General features: G+C 38.1%; 1 protein-coding gene across 1 annotated transcript in view; it reads right to left on the bottom strand.

Annotated features, from left to right (window-relative positions):
• HACD2 (3-hydroxyacyl-CoA dehydratase 2) overlaps positions 1-22,181 on the bottom strand; it is an 88,356-nt gene that overhangs the window by 53,188 nt on the left and 12,987 nt on the right. Inside the window, exon 3 of the mRNA XM_031454617.2 lies at positions 17,025-17,043. Within this exon, the coding sequence (XP_031310477.1) occupies positions 17,025-17,043 (19 nt within the window). The remainder of the gene's footprint in view (positions 1-17,024; positions 17,044-22,181) is intronic.

Genomic DNA, 22,181 nt, shown 5'->3' with positions numbered 1-22,181 from the left:
GTGTGCAGAGTAACCAAGTGGCAATGTCCAACTGGGCAGCTGGAATGGAAACTCAGAAGATGGGTGTGGCCCAGAAGAGAATATATGGGAGCCAGTGAAGCTATGAGGAAGGTATGGTGAGGTCAAAGAGAGAGACTGCACAAGGGAAGAAGAAGATGACTAAGGACAAAAGCCCAGGAACACCAATATTTGAGGGACATGGGGAGAAAGAAGAGCCCACGAAAGAATCCAAGGATAGGTGCCTATGACCTAAAGCATAGGAAGAGAGCTTGGAGAGAGAATGGGCAGGTGGACGAGTGAATAAACATCCCTACTATGAGGGGCAGCAAGGGGAGTGCTATCCTTATGGAGCATCAGGTTTCCATTAAGGTAAGAAAGCTGAGGAACTATTCCATGAAGACAGAGGTGAATTTGTTGCCAATGGCAAAAGGTTCCAAAAAGCACCATCACCTCTCCTTCTGTACTCCTAGATTCCTTTGAACTTATCCTTTGAGCAAAACTTTTGTCACATTGTGCTTCATGTCTGTGCCTTTGGCTTGAGAGCAGGATGGGGTCTGCTGATATTTGTATTCTTGGTGCTTAGTCAGTGCAGTGCCAGTCACCCAGCAGAAACTCAATAAATGCTTGGAGGTTTTCTGAAGGGCAATGGGAAGTAAGCATTAGCAAAAAGTCAATACCTTTGACCTATTTCTATATATTTATCAACAGAGACTAGTCACAGTTCTACAAAGGTTTAGCTATAGGTGTAGTTGTAATTTGCACATTTTAAAGCTACCTAAACACTCAAAGAGAGCACCGGTTAAAAATCACAACATATCTATATAATGAATACTATATATCCTCCAAAAATCTATATAGACCATCAATAACAAATAAAGCTATATGAAGCCTACATGTTCAGCACAACTAAAAGATACAGATGACTACAAGCTCAAATCACATTTAAGCAGAAATATAAAGACCAAATTCCAGCAAAGCAATGTCTTGAGCCCCACTGCAAATCTTTATGGAAAGTCAGAGTTTGGAAAAATAGCTTGTTAGCAAGAAGAAAGGAACAAAGGGCCTACATTTGAGCTTAAAATTCCCCCAGGAAGAGGAAGTCCACTCTAAGCACAAAAACTCTGAGAAAAACACCTTGTCAATTAGACTACTAACTACGGAGAAGGGAATTACTTAAATCTGTGGGACGTGAGTGGCAATCTCAAAAAGGCATTACTTCTGGGGAAGGAATAGGTAAAAAGGGAAGGAGATGTCTGCTGGTGAGTGAATGGAGAAGGAGAAGAGAGAGAGGAGGAAATTCGCATCCCTATAATACAAATGAGAGCGAAAAATTGACAGCCCGAAGTTATCGGAAGGAAGGAGATAATAAAGATTAGAGCAGAAGTAAATAAAATAGAACTAGAAAAACAATAGAAAAGAATGAAACTAAGCTGTTTTTAATAAAAGATAAAATTGACAAATCTTTAGCTAGACTAAGAAAAAAAGAATCAAATAAATAAAATTATAAGTGAAAAAAGAGACATTACAGCTGATACCACAGAAATACAAAGGATCTCAAGAGACTAGCAGAAACATTTATATGCCATGCTAGAAGAAATGGATAAATCCCAGAAATACAACCTATTAAGACTGAATCGAGAAGAAAGAACATCTGAACAGACTAATGAGTAAGGAGATGGAATCCATAATCAAAAACCTCCTAATGAGGAAAGCCTAGGAACTGACAGCTTTACTAGTTGAGTTCTACCAAACATTTAAAGAAGATTTAATGTGACTCTCAAACTCTTCCAAAAAATTGAAGAGAACACCTCTAAACTCAGAAAAGGAAATGATAGGCCAATATATCTGATGGACACAGATGCAAAAATCATCAATAAATACTAGCAAACCAATTCAACAGTACTTTAAAAGGATGACACACCATGATCAAATGCGATGTATTCCTGGAATGCAAGAATGATTCAACATATGAAAATCAATAAATGCAATACACTACATTAACAAAATAAAGGATAAAAATCACACAGTCATCTCAATATGAGACTGACGCGCTGCCTGCTGCGCCAAGAGGGCAGATCACAGTCATCTCAATAGACGCAAAAAAGCATCAGACAAAATTCAGAACATTTTCATGAAAAAAAAATCTCAACAAATTAGGTACAGAAGGAATGAATCTCAATATAATAAAGGTCATTTATGACAAACCCACAGCTAACATCATATTCCATGGTGAAAAGCTGAAAGCTTTTTCTCTAAGATAAGGAACAAGACAAAGATGCCAACTTTCACCACTTATTTTCAATACAGTACAGGAAATCCTACCCATAGTAACTATGCAAGAAAAAGAAATGAAAGGCATTCAAACCAGAAAGAAAGAAGGAAAATTATTTTTGTTTGCAAATAACATGATCTTCTATGCAGAAAACTCTAAATTCCACCCCCCCAAAAAAAAAACTGTTCATTAAAGTTTCAGGACACAAAATCAACAAAGAAAAATCAGTTGTGTTTTTACACACTAATAATGAACTATCCAAAAAAGAATTAAGAAAACAATCATATTTACAATAGCACCAAAAAATATTAAAATACTTTGGAATAAATTTAACTAAGGAGATAGAAGATCTGTACACTGAAAATTATAAAACACCGATAAAAGAAATTGAAGACACAAATAAATGGAAAGATATCCTTTGAAAGAATTAATATTGTTAAAATATCCACACCACCCAAAATGATCTATAGAGTCAATGTAATTCCTTTCAAAATTCCAATGGTATTTTTTTTACAGAAATAGAAAAAAAATCCTAAAATTCATATGGAGCCACAAAGAACCTTGAAAAGCCAAAGCAATCTTGAGCAAAAACAAACAAGCAAAACAACCCAAAACAAACAAACTACAAAGCTGGAGGCATCACACTACCTGATTTCAAAATATACTATAAAGCTTTGGTAATCAAAACAACATGGCACTGGCATAGAACAAACATATAGACCAACGGAACAGAACAGAGAGCCCAGAAATAAGAGCATACACTTATCGTCAACTTATCTTTGAAAAAGTTGCCAAAAACGCATAACAGGGAAAGAACAGTCTCTCCAGTGATGGTGCTGGGAAAATTGTATATCCACATGCAGAGGAAACAAAGTAGACCCTTATGCCAGACCATGTAAAAAATCAACTCAAAATGAATTAAAGATTTAAAATATAAGATCTGAAATTATAAAACTACTAGATGAAAGTACAGGGAAAAAGCTTCTTGACAATGGTTTGGGCAACTTTTTTTGGACATAATCCCCAAAGCACAGGCAACAAAATAAAAATTAGACAAATGGGATTGCATCAAACTAAAAGGCTTCTGTACAGCAAAGGAAACAATCAACAGAATGAAAAGACAACCGACATGATGGGAGAAAATATTTGCAAATAATACATTTGATAAGGAGCTAATATCCGAAATATATAAGGAACTCAAACAACTCAATAGCAAGAAAACAAATACCCAAGTAGAAAATAAGCAAAAGACCTGAATAGGCATTTCTCAAAAGAAGACGTACAAATGGCCAACAGGTACATGAAAAAAAGCTCAACAACATTAACCATTAGGGAAATGCAAATCAAAACTACAAGAGATACCACTTCACACCCATTTAAAAGGCTATTATAAAAAAGCTAAAAGATAAACAGTGGTGGCGAGGGTGTGGAGAAAAAGGAGTTCTTATACATTGTTGGTAGAAATATAAATTGGTACAGCCATTACAGAAGATGGTAGGGAGATTCTTCAAAAATTTTAAAATAGAATTACCACATGATCCAGCAATGCCACTTCTGGGTATATACACAAAGGAAATGAAATCAATATCTTAGAGATGCCTGCACTCCCTTGTTCATTGCAGCATTATTCATAACAGCTAAGATATGTAATCAACCTAAGTGTTTAAAGATGGATGAATGGGTAAAAAGAATGTGATACACATACCTTTGAATATTATTCAGCCTTAAAAGAGAAGGAAGTTCTGTCACTTGCAACAACATGGGTAAACCCAGACATTATACTAAATGAAATAAGCCAGACAAGAAAGAGAAATACTGCATGATCTCATTCATAGGAGGAATCTTAAAAAAAAGTCAAACGCATAGAAGAAAAGAACAGAATGGTGGTTACCAAGAGCTGTGGGATAGGGGAAAAGCCGAGGTGTTGGTCAAAGAACACAAAGATTCAGTTGTGCAGAATGAGTAAGTTCTGGAGAACTAATGTGCACTATAGTGACTGTAGTTAATACCATTATACTGTAAGCCTGAAATTTGCTAAAAGAGTAATCGTAAACATTCTCAGTATGAGGGAAAAAAAACCCCCCAATAACTGTGAGGTGTGTTAATTAGCTTCATCGTGGTAATCATTTAACAATTTTTATTTATATTGAAATACCACATTGTATACTGTAAATATATATAATTTTTCTACCTCAATAAAGGTGGAGAAAATCCTTATGGTTCTCAGGTAAAAAGACAGACTATCTTAAAAGGGCAAGACAATTAGGTTGGCATCAGACTTCCCAGGAGAAACATATAAGCAAGGCAATAATGGGGCAATATTTTTAAGAAATTCAAGGGAAGAAAGTGTGAACTAAGGATTTTATATCTAGCAAATCAGCACTTTAAATATCAAATCTGTATACAAAGTCTTAAACATGTATGAACTAGGGAAATACTGTGCCCACCAGCTCTGGACAAGGCCTGACTACTTTTTACTCAGGTCATTTCTTAGGTTTGTGTTTGCACGGAGTAACCTTGAGGGATAAGGTAGCATCCACCCCTAAAATAAAGAGCAAGTTTGCTTCCACTTACCATAAAAGCAATATATTCCCCAAGTTCCATGTTCCTCTCCTATAACACAAACCACTACATGCTGCCAGCATCCATGAAACAGTAACCAGCTAACTTGTTAACTTACAAGTAAGATAAAAAATCTCAGACCCTTCATAGTCCCTAACACTACAAGAGGGTGAGTTTCATCCAACCAACGTTAACAGGAAAAAGACTGATAATAAACATTTAATATTTTTAAGTGTAGACTTAAACAAAATGGGGATGGGGAGAAGAATAATATAAAAATCTTCTGTGTTTTGATAAAGTAAAAATAAAATAAGTAAAAAAATGGGACGAGGAGGTGGCAAAGAAGAAGGCAGAATAAGCTCACTGTTTGTTCTACTGGCGATAGGTGAGAGTCCAAAGAAATCTTAAAACCTGACAAACTAGACAGTAACAGGTAAAATAAGAAAACAGAAGACTATGGGGGCCTTTACAAAGGTATAAATACGAAGGTAACAACTGGAACAATAGCAAACCCTTCTAAACACTAAAATAAATATTTTAAAAAGCAAAGAAAACATATCATGTACGTAAACACAGCAAATATAGTATATGTAGCAATTACAATGAAAATGTGACAGAGAAAAACCAAACATATTATCATTTCAAGAACTGTAAATGGACTTAATTCACCTACTAAAGGAAAGAGATTTCAAATTAAGTCACGAAACAAGGCCCAACTCTACATTAATACAAAAGTGATTCAGAAAGAACACAAGTAAAAGACATTTTTCAGTCCTAACAGCCATGATTCACAATGAAGATGTAACAATTACAAATATCTTTCACCAAATAACGAATACCTAACACTAAATAGCAGCAACTATCTTTGTTAAAGCAGAAGCTATGGAAGAAGGAAGGAAAATTAGAAAACACATTAATAGCTGGAGACTTTAACATTCCCACTCAGTGAAACACAAGTCAAGCAGACAAAACATGAGGATATAGAAGACCTAAAAAAAAAAAAAAAATCTAGAACAATCTTATGGTTAAATACTGAATTTTACACCCTGCTAGTGAATATGAAGTAGAAAGTGTGTATCCGTTCAAAATTGGTTTGGAAGAAGAACTGATGTGGGAAGGGCTTTATCATACTGAGTAGAGAACACAATGAATGTCAAACTGGAAGCCCTAGCTAGTGCAGTAAGATGAAAAAGAAGTAAAGTATACAAATTGGAAAGGAAGAAAAAAACCCATCTTTATTCACAGACAGCATGATTATCTATGCAGAAAATCCCCAAGAATCTACCAGAAAAAAAAAAAAAAAAAAAAAAAGACCTCCTGGAATTAACAAGCAAGTATAGCAAGGTTGCAGGATACAAGGTCAATATATAAAAAGGCAATTGCTTTCTTACATACTAGCAATGAATAATTAGAATTTGAAATTAAAAAATAAATTTGTAATAACATTAAAAAAAGGAAATACTTTGGTACAAATCTAACAAAATAGGTACAGGATTTTTATGTGGAAAACTGCAAAACAATGATTGAAAAAAATCAAAGACGTTCTTAATAAACAGAGAGTTATTCCATGTTTGTGGGTTCAATGACTCAGTACTGTTAAGATGTCAGTTCTTCCCAACATGACTTACAGGTTCAACCCAATCTCAATCAGAATCCCAGGAAGCAAAGTGGGGGTAACAGCTCAGTGATTGAGTGTATGCTTAGCATGCACAACATCCTGGGTTACTCCCCAGTACCTCCACTGAAAAAAAAAAAAAATCCAAAAAATCCTAGGAAGCTACTTTGTAGATATAAAAAAGTATGGTATTGGCAAAATAATAGACATTTAGATCAACAGAACAGAATAGAGAGCCTAAAAATAAACCCATGCAAATATATCAACTTATCTTCAACAAAGGCACAAAGACAATTCAATGGAGAAAGGATAATCTTTTTTAATAAATGGTGCTAGAACAACTAAATGTCCATATCAAAAAAATGAATCTAGACACAGACTAAGTATTTTTCACAAAAATTAACTCAAAATGGATCACAGACCTATCTCTACAGTGTAAAGCTACAAAACTTCAGGAAGAAAACACAGGAGAAAATCTATGTAATCTTGGGTTTGGTAATAAGTTTTTAGATACAACATCAAAAGCACAATCCATGAAAGAAAAAATTCCTTCACAAAAGCAATTTTTCGGTTTTAAGCTGGTTAAGTGTTAAGTTAATTGGTTTTAAGCTAAACTTTTGTTAAGTTGGTTACACTGGTATTTATTAAAATTAAAAACTTTTGCTTTGTGAAGGAGACTATAAAGAGAATGAAAAGACAAGTCACAGACTGGGAGAAAACATGTGCTAAACACATCTCTGATAAAGGATTTGTATCCAAAATATAGTTAGAATTTTAAAATCTTAATAAAAACAAACAACTCAGTTAAAAAATGGGCAAAATATCTAAACAGAAACCTCATCAAAGAAGATATACAAATGGCAAATAAGAGTATGAAAAAATGTCCACATCATTTGTCATTTAAGAAATGAACATTAAAATAAAGGAAATCACTGCACACACATTAGAATTGCTAAAATCCAAGATACCAACTGCTGGTGAGGCTGCAGAGTAACAGGAACTCTCATTCGTTGCTGATGGGAATGCAAAATGGCGCAGCTAGGTGGAACAGTTTGGCAATTTCTTACAAAGCTAAACAGTCTCGCTATATGATCCAATAATTGGGCTACTTGGTAAATACTCAAGTGATATGAAAATGCAAAAAAAAATTTTATCCACACAAAACCAGCACATGACCATTTACAGTATCTTTATTCATAACAATCCCAAATCAGAAGCAAAGAAGACGTCCTTCAATAAGTAAATGGATAAACTAACTGTACATTTATATGGTAGAATACTACTTAGAAATAAAGAAGAATGGACTATCAAACCATGCAAAGATACGGATGACTCTCAAATGCAGATTGCAAACTGAAAGAACATGAGGTCGGAACTGTTATGAAAAGAAAAATATTAGTGGAAGAATGTTCAAGATGAAGTAAGAGGGTAAATTTCTTCCCCAGGAAAGCTGTACAGAACTATTAAAGACAGACCATATTATACAGATATTCCAAAGTGTTCTTGCTTCCTTTATTAACACATTATTTAACCATTCAACTCCTGCCACAGAATCATAAATCAAAGAATTCTTTTGTTAAAAGATGACTCAAACTTTCACTTTTTGGTTCAATGGAATTAATTCAGTCACTCGGTGTTTCTAGCTTTGTTGGACTAACCTTTCTTTCGAAGCTAAGAACATAAGAGGCAGGTTTACTGACTTCAGACTGTCATAAACCATCTGACCAGAGAACTTCAGAGATACTTTGTTTGCCTCTACCTTTTTAATTAAGCAAATTAAGTAAATTTTTTATTTTAAAGATACCTTGTACCTACAATTAAGGAATACTTATAAGATAATCTCCAGGGCAATGCAGAAAGTTTCAGATTTTGTTACCTAAAATATTAATGATCAAGTCATGAGACAGTGATGGAAAACCATCCACTTCTCTTTTCCCTGGTTAACTTGCTCATTCTTCAGTTTCAGCTACTGATTCATTACTGTCTATTTTTATTAGATGTCCTCCAGAGGTCCTTAACTTCCAAGAATGTCTCTTTGCTAATACAAGTGCGCCATCTAGTGATGATCATGGGTAAATAAATGTATGCTATGGAAAGTGTGCATGTGTGCCCATCTCCTATCCCAATTCTGCTCTCTGATGGGGCTTTCCAAATGCACCGAGAGAGCAAAAATAAACAAATGGGATCTAATTACACTTAAAAGCTTTTTCACAGCAAAGGAAACCACCGACAAAACAAAAAGACAACCTGCTGAATGGTAGAAAACATTTGCAAATGATATGACAGATAAGGGGTTAATATCCAAAATATATAAACAGCCTATACAGCTCAACATCAAAGAAACAAATAACCTGATTAAAAAACGGGCAGAAGACCTGAACAGACATTTTTCTAAAGAGGACATGAAAAGATGTTCAACATCACTAATCACCAGGAAAATGCAAATCAAAACCACAATGAGATATTACCTCACACCTGTCAGAATGGCTATCATCAAAAAGAACACAAATAACAAATATTGGTGAGGATGTGGAGAAAAGGGAACCCTTGCACACTGTTGTTGGGAATGTAAATTGGTGCAGCCACTGTGGAGAACAGTATGGAAGTTTCTCAAAAAACTAAAAATAGAAGTACCATATGACCCAGCGATTCCACTTCTGGGTATATACCTGAAAAAAACAAACACATTAATTTGAAAAAATAATGCACCCTAATGTTCATAGCAGCATTGTTTACAATTGCCAAGATATGGAAGCAATCTAAATGTCCATCAACAGATGACTGGATAAAGATGTGGAATACACATACACACACACACACACACACACACACACACACACACACACACACACACACACAATGGAATACTACTTAGTCATAAAAAAGAATGAAAATTTTGCCATTTGCAGCAACATGGAGAGTACTATACTAAGTGAAACAAGTCATACAGAGAAAGAAAATACTATATGATATCACTTGTATGTGGAATCTAAAAAAAAATACAACATACTAGTGGATATAACAAAAAAGAAACAGACTCACAGATACAGAGAACAAACTAGTGGTTACCAGTAGGGAGGGGAAGGTGAGAGGGACTTAAGAAGTACAAACTCCTATGTATAAAATAAATAAGCTATAAGGATCTATTGTACAGCACAGGGAATATAGCCACTATTTTATAATAACTATATATGGAGTATAATCTTTAAAGATTGTGAATCACTGTATTGTACACCTGTAACTTACATACTATTGTATATAAACTATACTTCAATTTTTAAAAAGCATTGAGTGGAAGAATATACTAAAACTACTGTACTTGAACAAGTTTCCTAATACTCATACATAGGTATATTTAAATATCCAGCATATCCTCCTTTCGTATCACTGCTTAGATAACTGACCTTCATCTCTGAAGCTACATCAGTTTCACAGAACTTCAGGTCATCCAGCTGTAAGGAATGCTAGAGATAGATCATCTATTATCTGGTCCAACTCCTAGCTCTTCAGATGTGAAAACTAACACCCAGAGGGTTGAGGCCTGACTTGTCACAAACTAATTGTGTTTCCAGTAGGGTTGGTTTGCCTTAGTTTGGTTCCTGATGGACTGGAAAACAAGATAGGTTTACCTTCCAGAGAAGATGTTTTAAATTCCTCAATAACAGGTTTTCATTCAAACCAAACCCTAGCTGTTCCTGCAAGGATGGCAGAAGGTAAAATTCCTTGATCTAGACTCTCTTCATTGCTTTCCCTTCTGATTGCCAACTGGGCACAGAAACCCTAAGGGATTATGTTTTGCCCACTAATCATCAATGAAAGAGCTGCTACAGCTTCCTGAGTGTTTGCTAGGTGCCACGCGGCATGCGTGAACTCTGGGTAAGTCCCGACCCACCTTCTCTGCTCAGGCACTTTTGGGCTCCTGGTGGGCATACTTCTCCCTTCCCTTCATCTCAGTACATTCACTCAGAACAGAGACCAACTTACAGAGCTGGCTGTTTCAGGCAAAGGATATTTTACATACAAAATTATGTAGTGTGAAAATGCAAAGTTTATTCAGAGAACAGTGGCTGAAGCTTTGGGTATCAGGAGCAGAAGGTGCAGGCACTAAAACTGTTTTTGTTTCCTCTTCTCCCCCGGTCTAGAGGGGAGGAGGTAAAATGTGATCAGGAGGCAACAGAATGATGGAAGAGCCAAAGCAGAGGGAGACTAAGCTAGGCTGGTCTGAAGGGCTTAACTGATTTGGGAGATTACAGTTTGAACATGGTCATATGGTCTTGGTAGAGTTTCGGGATCAGGATGCTGGAAAATGACTGTACTTAATAAATGACAAAGACAGAGCTGAAAGGAAATAAAGGTTGACTTTGGCAACCTCCTACCAGGCCTCTAGCCTCCCCCCGGCACCCAGGCAGCCTCTACACAGCGGACACACGCTGGTCTGCTGGGCAAGGTTAGTCCACTTCCACACCTCAAGAGGCTTCTCCTTCCACTAAACACGCCCCCAGGCAGAAAGCAACTTCTGGATCTAAATCTGAACCATTTTTTATTCATGTTTGTGTTATTCATCCCCTTTTTGTTCTTCCTCACTATTGGTAAAGTTCATTTTTAAAATGTCAATTAAGCTAAGAGGAGCCAAAGAACGCAGTTTTGTTTTTGTGCCCAGCCATACCCCTGAGGGCCGGGCACAGGGGTGAAAGCAGAATTCCAGGTGAGCGAACCCAGGGGAATTGCCACTCCCCTCCGGGATGCTCCCCTTTCAGAATTCTCTTCTGCACAACACGGGGGGTTGTGGGTCTGGTTTTAGTAATACGTCATGGAGGTTCCTTCACAATACCGGACTGTTAATGCTTGAACCTCTCAAGGACGACGGGGTACTGTGGTTTGGAGAGGATTTAGTTACTCTAACTGGTGGGAGGGAAAACATTTCTGGTCGGAGGAGATGGGATCTTCTGGTGCTCACCTCCTCAGCAGCTGCTCCTTCCTCCTTGGCACCAATTTGTAACTTAATAAAATCAATCTGAAGCCATTTGTTATCCACAGATATTAAGGTGATTGCAAATTTCTTAAAGTTCACTTTTTAAAAATAATTAAATAAAAGATTTAAGAGAGGAGTGCAAGCTGGAACATACAGCAAATATCTGAAACTACAAATCTGGGATATCTAAGTGAAAGGGCTTCTGTCCTTGTCTGTTGATGATATCAAAGTGCTAATATTCAACTTCAGACACAGTACCCTCTGGGCTATGACTGAGCTCCTGTTCTACAGTTTTCAATCAAAAGAGAACTTCCAAAGTTATTTATATTGACAGTATAATTTCCAACACAAAAGTTCACCAAATGCACAATGTAACATCTTAGGAGGAGTATCAGTTCCAGTCACCCCACCTCCAATTTCCATCCCAACAAAGTGGGATAACCATACTCTGGAGTTAACTGAGAATCACCATATCCAATATGCCTCTTCCACAGTCTAATCTTAAGCACAACACAGAAAAATTAATAATACTGCTTTCAATACAAACTATACCATATGATTAAAGAAACAACTCTTCCTTGCAGTCCTGTAAAAGACACATCCCAATTGGACTTTTAAATTCTCATCTCCAAAAAGAAAAACACTGCATAAATGAAAGTATTACAAGTCTTTGGTTGAAGGTTGCAACCACAGCATTTAAGAAATCCTGTGTGAGAAAAAAGACAAATACTGTATGATCTCACTTGAATGTGAAATCTAAAAAAACCCAAACTCAAAGATACAGAGAACAGATTGGTGGTTGCCTGAGGCAGGGGGTGGACAGAATGGATGAAGGTGGTCAAAAGGTACAAGCTTCCAGTTATAACATAAATAAGTCACAGGGATTAATGTACAACATAGTGTCTATAGTTAATAACACTGTATTGCATATTTGAAAGGCGCTAAGAGAGTAGATCTTAAAAGTAAAAGTCCTTATCATGAGAAAAAAATACCTTTACGAGGTGATGAATGTTAATTAATTTTGGAGATCATCTCACAATATATACACATATCAAATCATTTTGTTGTACACCTGAAACTAATATAATGTTACATGGCAATTATGTCTTAATTTAAAAAATATACATCTCCAACCTGTGATCAAAAGGGCTGTCACTTGCCCTCCTCCCCGCAAAAGCAATCTTGTTCCTACGTTATCAATGGAGAGCAAACAACCTACTTTAAAGAACTTGGGGCACAGAAACCCTTTGGGAAGGACAGAGGCTTGACTTCCTCACAGAAATGAACCCCTCATGTGGAATTTTAGTTTGTTTCTGGAGGCTATTTTTGCCTAGCTGCACTGTTACAACCATGAACAAGCAGCAACTCCAATCCATACTAAGAGTAAGTGGCCCTGAAGCACTCACTTACAGAGAAATTGCAATTTAATAGAATTAAGAATATGGACTTACATAAATATATCTAAATGTAGAACATTACATTAGGGGCAGAATAAAACTTTAAACATTCTATAACATTAAATTGCTTTAGTTAATAATAACAGCTACCATTTTATTGGGCAATTTTCAATATTGCCATGTCTCAGACAGTAAGTTAAGTGTTTCTCATGTATGTGCTATTTCATTTTCACAACAACCCCAGAGGTGGGTATTGTTATCCCCTTTTTATTGATAAAGAAACAAAGGCACACAAAAATTGAGCTACTTCTTGAAAGTCAAAGCTAGTCCATAATCCAGGTCTGACTGAGGTCTACACTTCTCATCAAAAACATGTAAACTAAAGACATCTCAAGGCTCTAAAACAAGTTTCTAAAAGACCAAGCTGTTATAGTGAAAAGTTTCAGAAAGCCACAGGAAAATAAGCCATCATTCCAAAAATAAAATTAAGTTGTGTGAAAATATAAAGCATTGCCTTTAGGGCTAACGTTAGAAACGGCTTATTTATTATTTTTCTCATTGATTTTTTTCAAGGAACTGAAAACATTTTGAAACACGTTTTGGAAAATTTCACCAATTTGACAAGATTATGATCAAATGTTCACTTAGCTCCCACTAGGTGCCATAAACTGTTAGGTGCTGGGATACAGAAATCAAAAGGAAACTGTCCTTGTTCTCAAAAAATTCAGTGTTGGTGGGAGATACAGATACAGTGACAGACCATAATACATTGTGGAAAGTGTGATAATAGAGCGAGTTGCAGGGTATTACAGAAAAGTGAGGAATGGCATCTAATCTAGCCAGTGGGTCGTAGGAGTTTACAGGGGAAGGTTGTCAGTTGAAGCAGGGGTGGGGGTGGGGGTGGGGCTACTCATTCCAGGCAGAGCACAACGCCTGGGCGCTGACCACAGGCAGGAAATGGTGCAGCAGCATGGTATATGGAGGCGGGGGGGTGGGGACAAGAAGGTCAGGATTGATGAAACATGGAGTGGGAGGCAGCGGATGGACACAGGTAAGGCTGGGAAGGTGGGTGGGGGCCAAATCATGAAGTTTAAACCAGAGAAGGGTTTTAAGCACATAAGTGACATGCTCAGAATTACCGTTTAACTACATCCCTCAAAGATTGTGAAGCATGGACTGGAGCCACAAAGCCATAGGTTCAACTTCTGGCTGTAAGGGCTTATTAGCTTTGTGAACTTTGGCAGGATGATAAAAAACCACCTAAGCCTCAGTCTCGTCAACTGTAAAATGGGAAGTAAGCAGATAAGGAATGTAAAGCACTGGAACATAGCAAATGCTCCAATTATTAATATTATAGGCCTACAAGTTCAGGAAGACCCAAGCTGGAGTCCAGATGAGACAGAGTCAAGCCCTGCATTGGGGTGAAAAAACAGGATAATCTGAGAACCACTTAGGAAACACAGCTGAGAAAGCCTGATGACCACCCGGATGTGGGGGTGTGGGTTAGGGAGAGGAGGCATGATCAGTGAGCCCTAGGGCTAGGCTGCGTGACTGCATGGACGGCGGAACACCTGATGAGAAGGATGTGGGAGACAGAACAAGCGTGGGAGGGTGAGTCATGCTGAGGAAGAGGAGGTGTACATCTAGGAGTGGACATCCAGGAGGTCACTGGATGCACCTGAGTCTGGGATGCAGGTATGGCTTGGAGTTAGAGATGTAAGTGTCATGAGTATCTCAAACCATGAGAAGGGAAGAGATCACCCACAGAGGGCCTGTTCGGTCATAAGAGCAATGAGCCAAGCCACACCCTGGGAACACCAACAATTAAGGGGCAAGGAGAGAAAAAGAAGCCCCCAGAGAAAGAAAAGAACCACAGAGGACCAGAAAAGCCAAGGAGGGCTCAGTATAATGTAAGCTAAAGGACCACGATGTCACAAAGGAGTCATCAGCTGTGCCCGATGTAGTTCAGAAGTTCAGTAAACTCCAAATATGTCTTCGAAATTTAACAGAAACAAGTGCTGATTTTAGGCCAGAGCGCAATTTTAGCAGGACTAGGGGGACAGAAGCACACCTGCTGGGTTAAGGTAAAAATGGGAGTGTGGAATTGGAAAGAGAATACCATAAATCTGGTAAAAGGGATGCGAAGGAATTATGTAGTAACAGGGGAGAAAGACAGGGTCAAAGGTTAGGTCACAAATTTTTAGGCTGGAGCACTCTGAGCATCTTGTGAGCTGAGAAGGAAAAGGTGGGTGACAAAGGGTGATGATGCATGAGAGAGAATCACTGATGGAACAAGGTTCATGAGAAAATAGGAAGGAATTTCAAAGCAAGCATCTCCTTGGTATCAGGGACCACATTTAGCCCTAGGGACACCTGTCAATGAACCATCAGAGAAGAATGTGACACGGATACTAGTCCTCAGAGTGCACCCCACCAGAGGAGCTCGGAGTGGCACCCATTTGACTGTGGGTTTCCTGAGCCTAAGCCTGTGCCTGTCTACCTCTCTATTCCCACTGCCTGACAGTGTCTGGCCCCACCTGGTGGGCATTCCATCTTGTTCTTGGTATGAATGAATAAATATACTTGTCAGAAACTTTATTTTCAGGGGTAGAAATTATATACAAATGCATGAAAACATATGCTAAAGAAAAAAGGAATCTCGGTATTAAGATACAATGAAATATTAACAAAATAATAATACACATGCTCAGAAAACACGCATCTAAGAGCTTTATACAGAGGCAGCGAAAGTTCAGAGAGTGGGGGAGAATGCAGACACAGGGTTCAGTCATGTGGAGAAGGCCAGACATGGGTCCAGAACTCTCTCTGGCTGAACGTATCCCTCATTCTGCAAATTTCAGCATTTAAGATGGGACAAAACTTTTCACCTCAAAACTATAAAGGACAAAAAGGAAATGTATGTGAGACTATACATTAGCTGAGACCCCTACACCATAAAATAGTCAGCCTGGTCGGCTCTGGCTCAGACTGGCCAGGGTCCAAGCGAGGCTGCACCATTTACTGGCTTGTGACCTGCCCAGGTCCCTTGCCCTTTTCTGGAAAAGCAGACCATATGATAAATAAGTCTCCAAGCTTCTTTCAAATCTCTTGCTTAAAGGTGCTAAAGCAGCTTCTTAGCCTTCTGAATCATACACTCCTCCGAGCATCTATGAAAGCTATGAGTTCTAACCCCCTTCCAAAAAAACCAAACAAAATTCTACAAATCATTTGAGAAATCCCTGATTGTAGACCTCCTTCTAGTGGGAAAACAGCCGAAGTGCAAGCCTATATAAGGAAGGTGTCGTCTTCCTTAAAAGTAGTGGTACCATGTCACCCCTTCAAGACCCATAGTGGACAGGTTACTGTGTGCCCACCTGGTCTGTAAGCCTCCTCATTTCTGAGCTCTCTGGTGCCCTAACACAGTGAGTACTCAATTTGTCAGTTATGTTGATCAGGGCCATAGCGGTTTGAATGCATAGTTCCAGAGCTTTCAGACCTTTGGTGCTTCTCAGTGAGTATCAACTTCAGATTCCCTCTCTGAGAGCTAAGTGTGATGCACAGCAACCACTGTGGGATTACTCTACAGGGTCTGTCAATTGTTTAAAACTGATTTCTGCTTGATTAGGAGTCCAGCCACCACAGACCAGAAGCCATGCCTCAGTTCCAGGGCAGAATATGATGACTGTCCTCCTTCCCTCCAAACGGAAATACACTCTAGCTGCTTTCAGTAGAAATCCCTCACCATTTGTAAAACCCTTCGTACTTAGACTTTCCAGTCCTTCTCACACGTTAAATATTCATCTGGGAGGTAGGCAATACAAGCAGTACTCCATTTTAAGAGATAAGGAAAGAGAATATAACATTTAAGTGATCAGAGAGGGCTTTCAACAAAGCCTAGCACTCCAAGCCACATTTTTATAAATATGCTAGTGTTTCTCTATTTCCCCTGTACTGAGAACGTAAGAGAGGCCTCTTGAAATTGACAGAGCAAAACAGCTATGACATTTAATACAGGGTTCAGTGATAACATCTAAATAGTATCTATGGTTTTAGAAATCAAAAGCCTAAGAAATTTTATATATAATGATTAAACAGTTTAGGTTTTTTCAATATTCAACCAGAATCTGATTAAAAATCTGACTTAAAAAAGGCAGAATCCAGTGTACATAAGTGACAGGGGTAAGGAGGGAGAAATTCCATACTTACCTATTGCACAATGTAAAATCTAGAGAGAAAAAAAGGGGGAAAAAGAGAATTAGTAAAAATCAATAATATTAGTTTTACTTCATATAAACGAGCCTTTCAGTAAGAATAGAGCAATGTCTGCCAGCAGAACTGAATTTGAAGAATGAACATTCAGCTTTTAAACTTGGCTAAAGGCTATTTAACAAAATGCAAGTTCTTGTTTGTATTTTGTTTGTTCATTTTTAGTTTGTGTGTCTGTAGGAGATTTCCTAAGGAGTAACTCTCACCCAGTAGTTTATCAGATGCCAAGGAACTCTTTCCTAATACACGAACTGGTAAGAGCAATACGTGTACATCTCCCATGTTCCATATTCTACAGGAGAGCAACGTCGCAGACTACGGAACCAGGGTCTGAGAGCCTCTTCATGCCCAGCAGGCTCATCAGTACAGACATTCATTCCACAAAGCTCTGCCCCTGGACTCCACCTGATCTCATCCCATGACCTCATTACAGGGGCGTTCCCAGTCCAATCTCTAACCCCGGAACTCTGAGCTCCAGGCCCACATTCCTTTGGACATTTCCATCTGTGTGTATCAGCAGCATCCCAAACATGGCATGCTCAATAGGAAGCTCACCCTTTCCTTCCTTCTTACCTACCATGCCTCTTGATCCCCAACCTCCCACTGTCAGATTCAACTGCTCTTTCCTTTCCCTCACTCTCAACTCAAATAGGTTTCCAAGTCCTGCCAATGCTTCCTAGTTTTTTTTATCTCCAGTGCACGGATGAGATCTCTATCTCCTCTCCATTTCAATGGTCGTCTAGCCAGTGAATTAGGTTTTTCCAAATCCCCTTCCTATTCATCCAGTAACAACTATTGCGGTGTATTTTAGAATTTACATTTCCCTAGCCATCATTGTGTTGTTTGAGCCTAACAATAATCCTGAAAGATGGGCAGGACAGATATCTCTACTTGCAGATGAGAAAACTAAGGCTAAGAAGAGCTGCTCTACTTGACCAAAATAGTAAGTAATGTCCAGGATCAAAAACCTAGGTTTTATTTCTACTCTACTTTGCTTTTTCTATAATATTATTACACTGTACATTAGTTATGTCTACAGAAGCCACAACGTGACAAGACTTAGCTTTATCTAAAATATGCCTAAATAAAACTCTGTACTCAAGTCTATTATTTCACTAAGCTTTTTTGAAGGGAGGGGGACAATGGATAGCTTGGATTAAAAAATCAAGCTGCACAAATCTGTTGATAACTGATAAAAGAACAAAAGAATTACTAGACTGCAAATCTTATATTTTTCAAAAGAAAACACTGCTAAGAATCTCAAATGTCTGAATGTTACAAGATAAGCTGAACCTCTTGCTGCAAAGTTGAGGAAAACTAAGATACGTGCTGATTAAAATGAAATGGAATGAAAGATGAGTGATGAGCATCCCCTGAGATACGACAGAAAACCTATTCCATTCATGTATGTAGCAAGACATCCAGGCTGCTGATGTACAACAGGACACTGCAGAACAGGATATGTAACACTCAAGGCCCATCAAGATTTCTTTGTGTGACACAACAGATCTTAGTCCTTTTAGACCCAATCTCCCCAATAGAATCACAAGTATTTTATGATGCCTCCTTTACTAACCTGAAATAAAATTCATAGATGATAAAACTTACCTACACAAAAATTAAAACAAACAACGTCCTAACTGGTAGATAAAGAAGAAATAAAAAGAAAGTTGTATATTTTAAAAAATATGTATTTCCACACTTAACTGCTTGGGACATAATGACGTAATGAAGCAGTCAGACGTATGTACCAACTTAGGGTGAATAAATTTGAATTTAAAAGTAAGAGTATCAGAAAGCACTCCGGACAAGTATAGGAAAATAAAAGAGCAGAGGTACAGACCAACACTAGTAAAATAGTATTAAGATAATAATGGACATAGGGAAATAGTCTTAACTGAAGTTAAAATCATATGCCAAGTAAATAACAAAGCAGAGAAAACGAAGAAGCACGACATCGTCATGAATGAAGCTAGGTCTTATTTGTAAGTGTGGAGTCAAAATAATCCCCTAGATTATGTCTTGGGATAGGGTAGGAAGGCAGAATCACCGAAAATTTGTCCTTCTGCCTTGAAATGCCACTGAGACGTAAAATCTGTCTAGTCTGTAAAAAGAACTTGCAGATAACGTTCTTTGAATGGTGCAAAAAAGAAAAAAAGATGGATTAGACAAAAAACAGTAAAGCAAGAGACGATAAAGTAGTTGTGTAATAGACTAGGGATAGTTTTAGGATAAAACTGAAAAGATGTAGTGATTTTAAAAAAGATAATATAAAATATTATTAAAATAGTTGTATTAAAGAAACAGAATGAGATCCCTGCATTTCACATCTCCGTTTCAGTCTGAACAGGAATCTCAAATTTATTTCGTATTTTCAATCAGTTTCACTGCTCTTGCAGTAATAACCCTATTGCACTGAAGTCTCTGTCAACTAAATATGCAAGCTGGAAATGTTACAATGCTTACAGAACAGAATGTGCAGAGTGAACAAATTACTCAATTATTTTGAGATGATATCTTTATTTGACTTGGGTTCACTTTTTTTTTCCATATAAAGGGGAGTATTTATTTATTTATTTATTTATAACTTTTTTTATTGAGTAATAGTCATTTTACAATACTGTGTCAAATTCCAGTGTAGAGCACATTTTTTCAGTTATACATGAACATACATATATTCATTGTCACATTTTTTTTTCGCTGTGAGCTACCACAAGAACTTGTATATATTTCCCTGTGCTATACAATATAATCTTGTTTATCTATTCTACATTTTAAAATCCCAGTCTATCCCTTCCCACCCCCCGCCCCCTTGGCAACCACAGGCTTGTATTCTATGTCTATGAGTCTGTTTGTTTGTTTTTAGATTCCACATAAGAGTGATCGTATATGGTATTTTTCTTTCTCTTTCTGGCTTACTTCACTTAAAATGACATTCTCCAGAAACATCCATGTTGCTGCAAATGGCGTTCTGTTGTCGGGTTTTGCGGCTGAATAGTATTCCACTGTATAAATGTATCACACCTTCTTTATCCAGTCATCTGTTGATGGACATCTAGGCTGCTTCCATGTCTTGGCTATTGTAAATAGTGCTGCTATGAACATTCGGGTGCAGGTGTCATTTTGAAGTAGGGTTCCTTCTGGATATATGCCCAGGAGTGGGATTCCTGGGTCCTATCATAAGTCTATTCCTAGTCTTTTGAGGAATCTCCATACTGTCTTCCACAGTGGCTTTCCTTGCTTCCCTCTCCCACTCTTAATGATTTAGATGTCTTCTTTTAAAATTTTGTGTTTATCCTATTTGTAATTCATGGTAGTTATCTCCTTTCCAGTTATGAGTTTCTCATTTTTGTAGCATCCTGCTTCTTTTCTATTTAGAGTAGACCTGTCAATACTCCTTTTAGCGTGGGTTTAGTGTTGCTAAACTCTTTCAGTTTTTGCTTGTCTCTGAAGTTCTTTCTCTCTCCTTCTATTCTAAAGGATACCCTTGCTGGATAGAGTATCCTAGGCTGTATCTTTTTTTCATTCAGGACTTTGAATGTATCTTGTCACTCCCTTCTGGCCTGTAGTGTTTGTAGAGAAATCAGCTGAGAGCCTTATGGGGCTTCCCTTGTAACTCACTCTTTGTTTTTCTCTTGCTGCCTTTAGGGTCATTTCTTTATCCTTTACTCTGGCCATCTTGATGATGATATGTCTTGGTGTGGGTCTGTTTGGGTTCTTCCTGTTTGGGACCCTCCGAGCCTCCTGTACTTGGATATCTGATTCCTTCTTTAGGTTTGGGAAGTTTTCAGTCATGATTTCTTCAAATACCTTTTCAATCCCCCCTGTTCTTTCTTCTCCTTCTGGAGCCCCTATTATGCGTAGATTGGCACGCTTTATATTATCCTATAGGTCCCTTATATTGTTTTAATTGTTTTTATTTGTTTTTCTCTCAGCTGTTCTGATTGGGTGCTTTCTGTTGTCCTGTCTTCTAGGTCACTTATTCGTTCCTCTACATTTTCTAGGCTGCTTTGCACAGCCTTTAGGTCAGCTCTCATCTCAGCAAATGAATTTACTAATTCTACTTGGTTCTTCTTTATAGTTTCTATTTCATTTTTTACATATTTTATATCTCTAAACACTATTTCTTTTAGTTCCTTCAGTACTTTGATCACTCCTTTTTTGAAATCTTGATCTAGTAGGCCATCAATGTCTGTTTCCTTGATCGTGCTTTCAGGGGATTTCTCTTGATCTTTTAATTGGGAATGGTTCCTCTGCTTCTTCATCTTGCTCCTACCTCTCTGGCACTGTGGCCAGTGAGCGGGCGGGTCACTCCTCCCCTGGATGCTGCAGTCAGATGCTGTGCTTGAGCGAGGCAGGTGGGTGGATAGTGCCCCTCCAGGCACCGTGGTCAGCTGCTGCATTCCTGCCGGAAAGGTGGGTGGCCGCCTGCCCTCTCCCAACGCCAGTGTCTCCATTGCTCTGTGCAGCTCAGGTCAGGACCCCATAGGCGGGCTCGGGGAAGACCGTGGAACAGCCCTGCCCCTGCTCTGTGCCAAATCTGAGCTCCTTGTTTGTCTTGGCAGCCCGAGTTCTCTGAGGTGCCAGGGCAGAAAGATACTATCTGCCTCTGGCTGTCAACAAGTCTCAGTCGTGCCCAGGAGGTTGCGGAGCCCCATGTTGCGGATTCAGGTCTCGGCCCCACCCCTGCCTGGGTGCTGCGCATAGGACGAGTGCTGTTTTAAGCTGCTAAGTTTATGATATTTTGTCATGCAGCAAGAGAAAATATAAAACAAACTTCTTCTAACTTAATAGGCTTTTTGTTTAATTTCTCATGAAGATTTTTTAGTGTTAGTATGTACTACAAAACTATCAAGTTTATATTTGTGTAGGGGTCAGCCCATGGTATATACACAAAAGTCAGGGGGTTACAGAACAAACCTTCACTGCAAAATACCCTCACAATTTTCCAAAGCACATTCTAGAGGGGTTGTGTTGCTCTTGTTGAGATCTACTGAGAATCACTGGACTAAAATAAGCATACATCATCGGAATAAATTCAGAAGACCTGCCATATTCAAAATCTCTCTTGAAAATATGTCATAATTTTCTCTCTCC

The sequence above is a fragment of the Camelus dromedarius genome, chromosome 2, assembly GCF_036321535.1.
Source record: "Camelus dromedarius isolate mCamDro1 chromosome 2, mCamDro1.pat, whole genome shotgun sequence".
NCBI lineage: Eukaryota > Metazoa > Chordata > Mammalia > Artiodactyla > Camelidae > Camelus > Camelus dromedarius.
The sequence above is the reverse complement of the archived record's forward strand: the minus strand, read 5'-3'. Positions and strand labels throughout refer to the sequence as shown.